This window comes from Solanum lycopersicum, chromosome 4 (assembly GCF_036512215.1).
Source record: "Solanum lycopersicum chromosome 4, SLM_r2.1".
Classification (NCBI taxonomy): Eukaryota; Viridiplantae; Streptophyta; class Magnoliopsida; order Solanales; family Solanaceae; genus Solanum; species Solanum lycopersicum.
The window spans coordinates 53,092,886-53,106,069 of NC_090803.1; the positions used below are offsets into that span (position 1 = coordinate 53,092,886).

The window sequence follows — 13,184 nt, forward strand, 5'->3', positions numbered from 1 at the left end:
AAAACCTGAAATAGAGGGCTCCCCCTACTCTAACCCTAGACCCTTTGATCTTAAGAAGGTTGATTTAAGAATTTATAAGTCATTGACTTTCTCCAGTCCCGATTGCCCAATTTGAGAATAGACAATAAATGTGTTTTGTTTATTAAATAGGGTTCCATTGTCGGTCTATGAGACCTTGGATGTTGCAGGTGTTCTTGTGGTGATCACTAAATTTCTACGAAGTTAAGATGATGGGATCGGTCCATGAATCTTTCTGCCTTTTTTCCCCCTGTATTTCGCTCAAAGGGTTAAAGAAAGATAATGCATAAAACTGTTAGCAAGTCCTCCAAGCATAGTGTGCACATTGTTTTATTTCCTTTTTATGATCGATGACCAAAATGTTTGAAGAATGAAGGTGGAGTATAATGGTATATTTTTGTACAAGGGCAAAACTGATATACAAAACTGTAGCAATTATATAAGTATCAAGTTATTAGGCCATTCAATGACAGTTTGAGAGAGAATGATGAGGGTGGGAAGGGGTATGTATCTATTTCTAAGAACTAAATTTATGGAGCGACTACAGAAGTCATCCATCTTGTGAGCAGATCGGTGAAGAAATAGAAGGAAAGAAAGATGGACTTAATATAAGGAATGAAACATGAACTCACATATGATGTTCATTGATATTTTAAAAACCTATGATTGTGTCTCGAGAAAAGTCCTTTCTAGATTTTAGGAGGCTAGAGTTGTACCGTTAGCCTATATCAGGGAACATATATGATAGAATCTAGACCCAACTATGAGAGGAGAACTGAAACACTTCCAATTGAGATGGGATTGCGTTAGGGATCGATTCTTAACCCGTTCCTATTTATGTTGGTGATGAATGAATTGATGCAATATATTCAAGATGAGGTGTCATGATGTATATTATTTATGGATGACATAATACTGGTCGAAGAAACACAAAATAGAGTTAATGTGAGGTTGGAGCATGGAGACAAATTCTAGATGATAAAGAGTTCACGTTGAGCAACACCTAAATAAATATTTGATGGAAATTTAGTGATATTGCAATGCATGAGACAAACATGCAAATGAGGTTTGATGCACACACATTTCCAAGAGAGATAGCTTTAAGTAGCTTGGATTTGTCATCCATGAAAGTGGGGACACCAACGGTGATATCATACATAATATTGACGTGGCTTGGATGAAGCGGAGACTTGCTTTTTGAGTCTTGTGTAATACAAAGATGAAAAAATAACTTAAATACACAACTATAAGTTTAGCATTCTCTAATTTTTCCTTTTTTAAATATTACATAATTCCCTTTTTTTTTAATTTTAGTAGAAGTTTAGAGATACATAGCCTTCTCTCTCCTATAACACACACTTTCCCAATATCATGCCTATTTTTTCTCCACTAAAACACTTAATCTTCTGAATCACTTTTTGAATTTTGAATTATTAATTTTAATTAAAAACGTTTCACAACATTTAATATGAAAATTTGAATTTCAAAATTCAAAAAATTTGAAATTTCTGAAAAATGGACCATTGTTCTCTGGTTCTTCTTCTTCTTCTTACTTCATCATCCGTCTATAGTTGTTATTCTTCTTCTTAATCCATCATCTGTTCTTATTTTCTTATTTTTTTCTTCTTGTTCATTGCTATATTACATCAGACGTCTCTAGGTTTTCTTTTTCTTCTTACTCCATCATCCGTTCTTTTTTTTTTGTTCATTGTTCTATTACATTATATTAATGAATCCTTTTACTAATAGAAGGATTTATGATTCGGACGATGAAAATTAGAAAGAAAATAGAAAAAAGTCTTTGCATAATCCTATGAATGTTCGGAAGGATTCAAACAAAGATTTTGGCAAATAATCTAAATTAAAGGTTGACAAAATACACCAAAAAAGAGAAAAGAAGCAGCAACCAATGTTGTTGAAATTAGTAAAAATTTTAGTAAAGGAATCCCATATGTATCATTAATTTTTGAAAATTGTTATCATGTATCAGACAATAAGTTTAATACATAAGTACTCAGTGTGTTATAGTGTGTTAGTCGATGCATTGATACATCAATTAGATGTGTATCATATGATTTCCTATGTATCAAGAGTTTTTGAAAATTGTTATCATGTATGAGTCAATAAGTTTAATAACTGCGCCATCAAGTGTGCTTGTTGATACATATCGACTCAGTGTGTTATAGTGTTAAGACGATGCATTGATAATGAATTTGATGTGTATCATATGATTTTCTATGTATCACGAGTTTTTAAAAATTGTTATCATGTATCAGTCAATAAGTTTAATAATTGGATGTTTATAAAAATGTCTTCAAACTAGATGATATAATCTTGAATTTTCAAAATTTGAAATTGTTATCCAATTACGTGCTGAATTAATGCTTATTAATGAACTGTTACCGTAATTTAAGCTGATTTAGGTAACAAATTTAAACGTTCCGTTTTTCCCCCTTTTAATCTTAACAGTTTTAAGTTACTGTGTATCATTTACCATGTATCACAACATACTAATGTATCATGCCACAACAATTTTAAGGGATTATTAGTAAATACTAAATTTGTCGGGACAGAATTTAATTATTGTATTACACTATGGGATTCCTTAAATTTATACTAAAAAGATACCACTTGATCTTAAAGGTAAATTTTATAAAGTGGTGATTGGACCGACTTTGTTATATGACCAATCAAGAACTCTCACGTTCAAAAGATGCAAGTTACATAAATGAGGATGTTGAGATGAATGTCTTAACATATAAAAGCGATAGTTTTAGGAATAAGGATAGTAGGATATTATGAACAAAATGCGGAAAGCGAGAAGGTAATGATATTAAATTCTAAGAGGAGTTAGTATTACAAATTTTAATACTAACGTTTATTGCTACATTGAGTTTTGAGTTTATTCACAATAACATGTTTATGTCATCTTTTTTGTTTTCACAATGTAAGAGGCTCAAATCAATTGATGATTTTGCAATCCCATTCAACTATTTGAAACTCTAGAAATGAAAATTGTTTGGAGCCTTAATCACCTGCTCAAGTTAAAATGAGACCTCTCAAAGCCAAGAAAAGATTGACCATTGAGTTCATATTCGAGTCCGAACAAAAAGGGGTCAAATAGAATTCAAATTTATGAATAAAACTAGCTTTCTTCAACAAACTTTATATACTAAAGTCAAAAATGCCTCAAGATAAGGAACAACTATTAGTGTGGAGCATGATCAATACATCTTGTCATGCAATATCTTTAAGAACTCTTTTTTTTCAAAACATGATCTTATAAGATGAAATAAAGTAAAGATAATTAGCATCTTTTTGTTTTTGCACCTTTTAACTTCTTCAAATAAACTTAGGTATGAAGATATAATTTTAGTGTCAAATCATAGCCTTAAGTGATTGATTTAATACTTGGAATCCATGGGGGGACACCAATAAACATAAAGGAGGGAAAAAGAATTTATGCAATTCCTTCTTCTATTTTCTACTTTTCTTTCCTTAGCGTTGCATATATACATACCTTGTCACACACACGCTCAAAGGTGCGGCCAAGTAATTAAATAAAATGAGTATAAACCTTGTAGTTTAGGGTTTAATTACTAATGCAAAAAAAAAGGTGATTTCTTCTCATTTAGACTGAAGTTATAGTAGATAGAATCACTTGATTATTACATTGATAATGTAACAAGTATTTGATGAAATAATTAATCAAAGTGAAAGTAACATGATCCGAACACCACAATAAGAAAAGAAAAAAAGAGAGAGAGAGATACCATTTCTATCTTATTGTGCAATTTAATGTAAACACCATCCAAGAATTTGAACCCTATGATGTTTACAAATCTTGTAAAAATATTCATTTGCATGTGAAGTGAAGCACTGATGAAATCTTTTATCGAACATAAACGTCTCCTCCAATGTCAAATAATAAGAAAAAAATCATTCAATTTTTTACTTGCACCAATGGATAGGCAAGATATATAATTTTGTTTCCAATAATAGGAATAACAAACTTGTAATTGGATACCTTTTGTTTGGGAAATTGTAGAGCTAGAAATGGAAATACATACAATATATTTTTATAGATCAAATATCTTTATCCCATATGCATTTTACAATTTTGAGGACTATTTTACCGCATAATACCTAAATATATGTCATTCTAATTTTGATTGAGCTTGTAGTTATAGCCTCTAATTTTAGATATGAATGCATAATACCTAAATATATGTCATTCTAATTTTGATTGAGCTTGTAGTTATGGCCTCTAATTTTAGATATGAATAAGTAGTCATTTAAATTGGTATAAAAATAAATAAATTAACATATTCATCTTACGTGATATTCTACACGACAATTTTGTGTTCTGCATGACATTGTATATATATTATATCATGTAAGACACGTGTGCATTTATTTAATTTTATACAAATTCAAATGTCTAACTATCTGTACACACTAAAAGCTAAAAAGGACATAAAAGTCCACGGATACTAAGCTACCAATGAATTATTGTACATTATGAATGCTTATATATATTTGGACTTGACTTGTATACGTTGTCTTAGTTTTATTTTTATTTTTTACATTATCAATATATTTTAACATGTTTTGATAAAAATAATTTCAAAAAAATTTGCCTTATTTTTAGGTTATTTATAAACCTTTTTATGTTATATTAATCGTGTATATATAGAAGCTAAACTTTATTTGTAAAAAATAGGTACCGAAACATGAATAACTCATAATACAGAAAAAAAAATCATCATGACAAATAATAATATATGAATTGAAAAATTATAATTTTTAAGAACTAAAATACTCAAACTTTCAATTAAAAGATGACAAAGAGAAGATGAACTCTATTTTATAATCAAGAATTTTCTAGAAAGATATGATTCCAAGAACAGTAGAAGAACTCTTGGTCCTACCCTCTTTGGAAAGCAAAAATATACCAAAAGCTAGCTTTAAATCATTAAAAAGAAGAACCAATAATAATTTTAAATAACTTTAACGTTAGGAATTAAACCCACAATTTTGTGAATTCAAAAGCACTTTTAATAGAAAAATAAATTTGTTTTTATTGGTAAAATCATCATCAATAATAATAATAATAATTTTTACACATAAGTTGTATGTATAAGTCAAAACTCAATTAGCAATTAGTATTAATTAATTAGTGCCATTCTTCAATATTTGGCTAAACAAAAGGAGCTAAATTTTTTGGTAATTTTGTCAACTCAAACAAAAGGTCACATTATATTTAAAGCATATTATGAATAATAATTTCCACCAAGCCGCCCACTCACACACACCTTATAGTGGAGTTTGTGGCAAAGTTTTCCATGTCCAAAACAAGAAGAAAAAGCTCACAACACAAGATTATTATTTTTTTTCTTATAAAAAGGTATATATTATTATAATATGATGGAGATCCTCTCCACTATTATTCTTTTTGGTCCGTTTTCTCTCAAATAAATACGATAATAATATATTTAATTTAATTATATAAGATGAATTTTTTTTTATACTTTTGTGTAATAAGAAGATTGTCTCTGATAACCTTTCTACTAAAAAGAAAAATTATCAAAGTAAAATTAAATGCAAGAAAATATGATTACCATATAATTAAGCATAATGCAAATGAAATGCCAACGTAACCATATCGACCTACATACCTTTCTAAATTTTTGCTCAAATATTTTCTTTTTTTTTTCCTTTAGATTCAAATTTATTTAAATTTGAAATTCAGACAAACCTTTTCTTTTAATTAGTCTTAATAATTATACTAACCAACGTATACACATGTATTTTTATTTGCCTATAATTAAGTAATTTTTAATATTTTTCATTTGAATTTTAGGTTTTATTTTTACTTGTTAAGCTTAAATTGCGTGATATATAGAATGTGCGTATATATAATGCAAAAACCAAGACCCACTGACATCTAATTTGAATAATGAGTAATGATTGAATAGTTAATATCTATCTCACCTTTAATAAACGGGTTAAAAATAATCTTATTAAGATTATCATCTTTATAAATAAACCTTGCACTGTATCAATTGAATGTAAGTAAGTTAAATTTTAATATAAAATTATCGATTAAAAATATATTTATTATCAAATAAAAATATATCTAAAACGAAATCCACAATTTGAAAATCAACTCATAATTTAATATATATCCTTTTTATGTCTCAATCAAACCGTCTGTCCACTCTTTTTCTATTGTTTCTTTTTCCTTCTATTGTTAGCTTAAAACCCCCCTTCTCTCCCTTTCAATATTCCAAAACCAACATACACTAAAATCCCAAAACAAAACAAAGAAAAAACTCCTAACACATCTCCTCTCTTAATTTCTTTCGACTTCAACATCATCATTATCATTATCATTATTATCATGACCGGGAAAAAAACCCTAAATAGCTCGGTAGAAAGCCCGTTATCGAGCAACACATCCGATAACTTCTCTAAAGAACTAGACAAGTTCCTTCCTATAGCTAATGTTAGTAGAATCATGAAAAAATCTCTCCCAGCCAACGCGAAAATCTCGAAAGAAGCTAAAGAAACCGTTCAAGAGTGTGTGTCTGAGTTCATTAGCTTCATCACGGGCGAAGCATCGGATAAATGTCAAAGAGAGAAGAGGAAGACCATCAATGGAGATGATCTTGTATGGGCTATGACAACATTAGGGTTTGAAAATTATGTTGGACCTTTAAAAGGTTATTTAAACAAGTATAGAGAAAGTGAAGGGGAAAAAAATAGCATGGCTAGAAATGATGAAACTTCACATGAACCAATTATAACTAGTACAAATAATATTATTGGTACTAGTTATAATAATAATAATAATAATAATAATGTTACAAATTTCTCATTAGCAAGGCCTGAATTTATTCAGAGCTATAAACAAAATTATGGTGAGAATTTGACATCTAAAGCTAATCTTCATGGGGTTGGATGGTAGTTCTTTTTCTTTTCTTTTTTATTTTGGAAAAAAAAGTTATCGTGTTCTTGTTTTTTAACATATTGCATACGCCTTCTTTACATTATATTTTTAATCACGAAGGAAATCCGTCGCGGCTATTTGCAAGGGGAAAATTTCCATTTTTATGCAATAACTCGCAAATAACATAAGAGAGATAATCCACGTTAGGCAAGTTCGATGCGACAAGCTCGACCGAGAAGGCTAATATATTGTTTTTGTTGGCTAAGGAATTTTGATTAGAGACCTCCAAGATATGAAAGTCCCAAACCCAAACCAATAGCCACCTGGATACTTTTTTTTAATTATGTTTATTTGCTTTTTTGTTTTTAAATTAACATATTTTATAGCTTTTATAAATTAGTATATTAGTTAAGTATTGTAGTTGAATTTATAGGTTTGCTGATTATGTATCTTTCTGATGTAATGAATGAGCTGATTCATCAATGCCATGTTATTATTATTATTATCTAGTCAAACAGTTGTTGGGTTTAATTAATTGATTAATTATGAATCAAATGCTAAGTTGTATTTTGAGAAAATGCTTTTAAAAGTTGTATACGGATTAATTAATATTAAGTTGACCGCGTTGTTTATATAGTAGTATTATAGTAAGGTTAAATATAAGGGTAATTACCTACTGTCACCTATTAATCGAATTATGATCGTGGTGTAGTAAATGGAGTTGTTTCTTCTTTAATTAGAAATTTTGAATTTTGACTTTGGATATAAAAAAATCTTTGGTAGCGATCCCCTAAATGGGGTCCTAGGCGGTGTGAATTTTAAAATAGTCGGACTTCATTATGAATATCGAACACCGACGAAACCAAAAAAGAAAAGGTGATATGATAAACTTCAGTACTTCGAGGAAATTTCATATTGAACTACTCTTATATATTAGTGTCCGTTTGGATTGACTTATTTTAGGTAGATTTTTTAAAACCAAAATAGCTTTTAAACAGTTTTAAATTATTTGGATAAAGTTAAAAAATGTTTATTAGCACTTATTTTAAAGCCAAAATAACAAAAATAAGTCATAAACCAAAAGTTAATCCAAACAGGCTCTTACACACTTCGTCTATTTATAATTGTCATGTTACGTTTTTCGAAAGTCAATTTGACACTTTGAAAGTTAAAATTAGAATACAAGAATTTTGTATGTAAAACAAAAAAATTTAAATATTGAAAAGCTACACAAAAAGTACAACAAATTGTTAGTTTTTGCATATTAATATAATAAAAAAGTTCATCGTAAAATATTACTAATTAAGTTTTTTATTATTTGATTCTAAAAAGGAAAAGAATAACTACTGAAAGTGAACGGATGGAGTAGAACATATTTTAATTAGACATAATACATAAATATGCCCTTTAACTTGGTTTCGAATCACATTTATGCCCTTCAACTTTGGGTGTGCACAAGTATACGCTTAAACTTGTATAAAGTTGAACAAATAGACACACATGTCATACATGTCATCATACATGTCATTTTTTGTCCTACGTGTATTTTGTCATGTAGGACTCATGTGTTTATTTATTTAAAAGTTGGATAGTTAAAGTGTCTGTTTGTGCATTATGAAAATTGGAGGTCAAAATTAAAATTTAAAACCAACTTTAAGGTCTAAGGGCCCGTTTGGATGAGCTTAATTAAAACAGCTTTAAAAAAGTACTTTTGAAAGTGCTGAAACTTATTTTTAAAATAAGCAGTATGTGTTTGGATAAAAGTACTGAAGTTAAAAAAAAAAGTTGTTGATGTGTTTGACAAATAAGTGCTGATAAATAACTTTTTAAATCAAAATGTCTGAAATACCCTTAAAAACTGTTAACATAATAAAAGTTAGTTAATTTATATTTTACAGCCATAAATAATTATATTTTGCTATCATTCACAATTTCTTTCTCATCACAAATTATTTATAAGAGGAATATAAACTTATTATAGATTTTAAAGATATTTAATTTGAATAGATCAAAGAACGATTTAAGATTTATTTTAGTTTCATCCATAGGTAATAATAATTGTCTATCATTCACATATTTTTTTATTATCACAAATTATTTATAAGAGGAATATAAATTTTTATATAAGTTATATGTGCAACTTATTTTACATTTTAATAATATATAATTTGAATAGTAATTGTCTATCATCCACATACTTCTTTATCAACAAATTTCTTATAAGAAGAATAATTCATATTTCAAAAATAAGTTGTTTGATTCAAATACAAATATCAAAATGAAAGAGAACACTTTACTAACATAAAAGTGGAAAAACTAAAATAATACAAACATCAAGCGTTACCAATTTCATTAGCAATCATGTCACGAAGCCCCGTCCAATAAGTATCATTTTGTTCTTCCATATTGTTTTCTTCATTGTTAGTGTTTGAACTTGAGCCAAATTCGGAGTCAACCAATGGAATATATCTCTCATCCTCAGCCGTTTGAAATGCATCATCCACATTGCATTTTTGTTTGATATAATTGTGAATGGCCATAGTAGCAAGTACGATGTCCCTTTGAGTATCAATATTATAATAAGGCATATCTCGCAAAATAGACCACCTTGCTTTCCAAACACCAAATGTACGCTCTACTATATTTCTACATGAAGAATGCATATAATTAAATTTTTCAATGTGTCCTCTTGGCTCACGCAATTGACTTGTTGCACCACGACGAAAGTCGGGAAGATGATATCTCACATTGTCTCCTTTGTATGGAGCCATATATCCCTTCTATGTGCATATCCTGCATCCACTAAATAATATTTGTTTCCTAAAGGATGTGAAAAGTTAAGTTCTTTTCTACGAAGAGCCTCACCAAATATACGACTATCATGAGCCGCTCCTTCCCACCCAGCCCATGCAAATGTAAAACACATATTAAAATCCACAACGACAAGAATATTTTGAATCAGATAACCTTTACGTCCAATATAAGATATTTATTGATCTTGTGGCAATCTAGCTTTGACATGTGTGTCATCAAGTGCTCCAATACAATCCTAAAAATATAGGCATGTGAACTAAATAAATATAACAAGTAATACTAAAAAAATATAGGAGTTAATATTTTAAAAGATCACTCAACTTTCACAATTTATTTAACAAAGTCATTGAACATTAATTTTTAAAATATAGAATTTCTTGAAGACACATATTTTTATTGATAAATTTATTTGAATTATTTTGTTGATATAAACACCCTAAAGTTAAGGGATTTTATTGATATAAAATAACATTTAATGACTTTATCAGATAAGTTGTGAAAGTTGAATGATCTTTTTAAGATATTAACTCAAAATATAGCAAATTAAAAGTTGTTACTTACCTTAAAGAAAGGCAAATAACGCTCATTACATGGCTTGTGAGCTCCAACACCATCATTATAATTCAAATGTGGTTTAATAATGTCTCTTGCAAGTTTAGAAACGGCTATTAAAACACTATGAAAGTGTCTATGGACCGTCTCCTCCGAATGTTGAAAGATATCTTGTATCATTCGGTTTCCCACTCGATGTGCACAAGTCATTAAGAACATGCCTAACATTTCATTTATGGACATTCCACGGGTGGGCTTAAGTCCATATTTTTCTTCTAAATCTTTGGATAGATCAACAAACACCACCTTCTTTAACCGAAAGTTTTCATAACAACGAGTTTCATTTCCTTGTAATATCTCTTGAATAAATATATATCCGGAACGCTTTGATGTACGACAAGATTTTTTGAATAAGTATTTTTCATAATACATTAAAATGTATTTACCTGCTATCCGGCATAGAGACATCCATTCTTTCTCGTTTTGCTCTCTCCTAATTTGTTCTAGTTCTTCATCTTCTTCATCTAACAAATCAATTAAAAGAGGTGATATGGTAAAGTCCAAATCCTCCATTTAACTACAAATAAAAATATCTTCAATTAAAAAAAAAATCAAAAGTATAAAAGTTTCATTATTTTACAAGTAATGACACATATTTTTACTTGCTTACATTTACATAAATTCAACATAACAAACACCTATATGTAAATTCAACACAACATATTCATTTACATAAATTCAACATAACAAACACCTATATGTAAATTCAACACAACATATATATTTACATAAATTCAACATAACAAACACATTTATATAAATTAAAACTTCACTTAAAGTAAATTAACCATACAATGATAATGTCCAAAACAAAATCCAAGATAATAAAAAAAGTTCATGCGTACAAGCATAATGTCAAACATAAAAGAATAAATTACTTTTTCAATAACAACACATTTTCACACTTTCTTAAGGTATAACTAATAGTTATACTCCATCCAAGACTTTCGAACTTCATCCATAGGCATCTTAAGAAACACTTGTCGAATGTCTTTTTTAAGAAACATGTTCACAAAGTAGTTGTACATTTCACCCCTTTCAAATATATTGGGAATATTTGTCAAAAAATCCATACACTTATCAATGGTGGGATCATCTACCGCATGAGATGTAGCAGCGCTTTTGTTAGACATTAACTCTAGTAAAGATTGCATATCTTCTTTCATTGATGCAGCTGTAGATTTTGTCTTACTTTTTTCACTTGATTACTAGTTCCAATACCATCAGTTGAATTTGGTCTTTTTATTGATGGTTTAGGAAACATAGAAGAATTCATATCTTCTGGATCATCGCTTTCATCACCCCCTTCATTATTAGTATTAATGAAGTGCTCCATATCATCATTATCAATACCATTTTGTCTTTCTTCGTCATAATCTATCTCACTTTCAAAAAATTAGGATTGATTTGAGGCACGTGCTCTTTCCCGCGTAGCAACAATATCAGAAAATAATGCACCATAGCGAAACCATATCAGTGAAAGATCCTTATTCCTAAATTTTCTATATCGAACATCCTCCTATAACAAAAAATGAAACAACAAATTTAAGTAAGTAAAAATGTAACTTTAAAATAAATAAAAAGATATATAAAACAACGTGAAAATTGTACCTTAATTTTTCGCTTCCACCAATCATCATCTGCCATAATTGTATTTTTAGTGGCATCACATCCTATACCTGTATCTCCTCTCATCAATTGCTTAAAAATAGTCCACTCAGCTTTCATGCCATCCCAATGATTTTTCATTTGTATATTTGTATAATGTCTTTCCGTTTTTTCATAGAATGCTTTAATCATATTTTTCCATCCATCTTTAGATAAATGAGTGTTTGGTTTATTTCCTTCCTAATCTCTAATTCACATAAGTCTATAAATTTGAGATGAGCATCATTACCCCACTTAGCATTAGTTTGTGTTTCAGACATGGTGTAATTGATCTGAAGATGAAACTGATAAGAAAATTTAAAATAACATTAAACTAGTTCAAAGAAAAAATAGAAGGAGCTGATTTAAGATTCATTGGTTCGAGAACAAATTATCTTAAAATAATTTTACTATAACAATACTAAAATCCCGAATAACCTATTTTATAATTTTATTTCAATTAAATATGAAATAAACTCAAACAAAAATTAATCCTGATATTAGTAGGAAAGGGATTCCTAAGCCTATTAGGATTTGATATATCAAAACCTACCACAATTGTAATATGTACTATATATATAAATACTCATTTTTAGCCTCTAACATTATAGGATAACTCAAAAACAAGAAAGCGGAGGTATTACTAACAAATATGGTGAAGGAAAAAGAATGTCATTCTTCATTAAAAGGATGAAGAATTAACAGTAGCTATACATAGGGGTGGGCATTCGGTATTTCGGTTCGGTTCGGTTTTTTTTTTTGATTTTTTTGGTTTTTGTAAATTGTGTACCGAATACCAAACCAAAATATTTCGGTTCGGTTCGATTTTTGTTAATTTGGTTCGGTTTTTATTAATTCGTTTCGGTTTTTATTTTGGTTTTTAATGGGCCTGTTTAGTGGGCTTTTTAAAATTTTAAACTTTACAATTTTTTCAATTTTTTGTTTGATTTTTCAACTTAATGGGCTAAAAAGTAAAAATAGACAATAAATCAAAGAAGTGCATTACTAATTTACTACCAAATTTCAATATATCAATGATTCAAATCTTCAATATGTCATTAGGCATTAACACCGCAAATTTTAAATTCACAATATCACTAAAACACACAATTTGAAATTCACAATGACACTAAAACAAAAA

At 28.7% G+C, this 13,184-nt stretch overlaps 2 protein-coding genes across 2 annotated transcripts; one reads left to right on the forward strand and one right to left on the reverse strand.

Moving 5' to 3' along the window:
- Nucleotides 1-6,421: 6,421 nt before the first annotated feature.
- LOC104646961 (nuclear transcription factor Y subunit B-1-like) lies at nt 6,422-6,988 on the forward strand. Its single transcript, XM_010321474.4, has one exon. The coding sequence runs from the start codon at nt 6,422-6,424 to the stop codon at nt 6,986-6,988; it is 567 nt and encodes a 188-aa protein (XP_010319776.1).
- A 2,315-nt stretch (nt 6,989-9,303) lies between these two features.
- LOC104647046 (uncharacterized) lies at nt 9,304-9,741 on the reverse strand. Its single transcript, XM_010321607.1, has one exon. The coding sequence runs from the start codon at nt 9,739-9,741 to the stop codon at nt 9,304-9,306; it is 438 nt and encodes a 145-aa protein (XP_010319909.1).
- Nucleotides 9,742-13,184: the final 3,443 nt, after the last annotated feature.

Bases quoted from the DNA above. Each gene is read 5' to 3' on its own strand.
- LOC104647046 (XM_010321607.1), bottom strand. From the start codon at position 9,741: ATGGCTCCATACAAAGGAGACAATGTGAGATATCATCTTCCCGACTTT.
- LOC104646961 (XM_010321474.4), top strand. From the start codon at position 6,422: ATGACCGGGAAAAAAACCCTAAATAGCTCGGTAGAAAGCCCGTTATCG.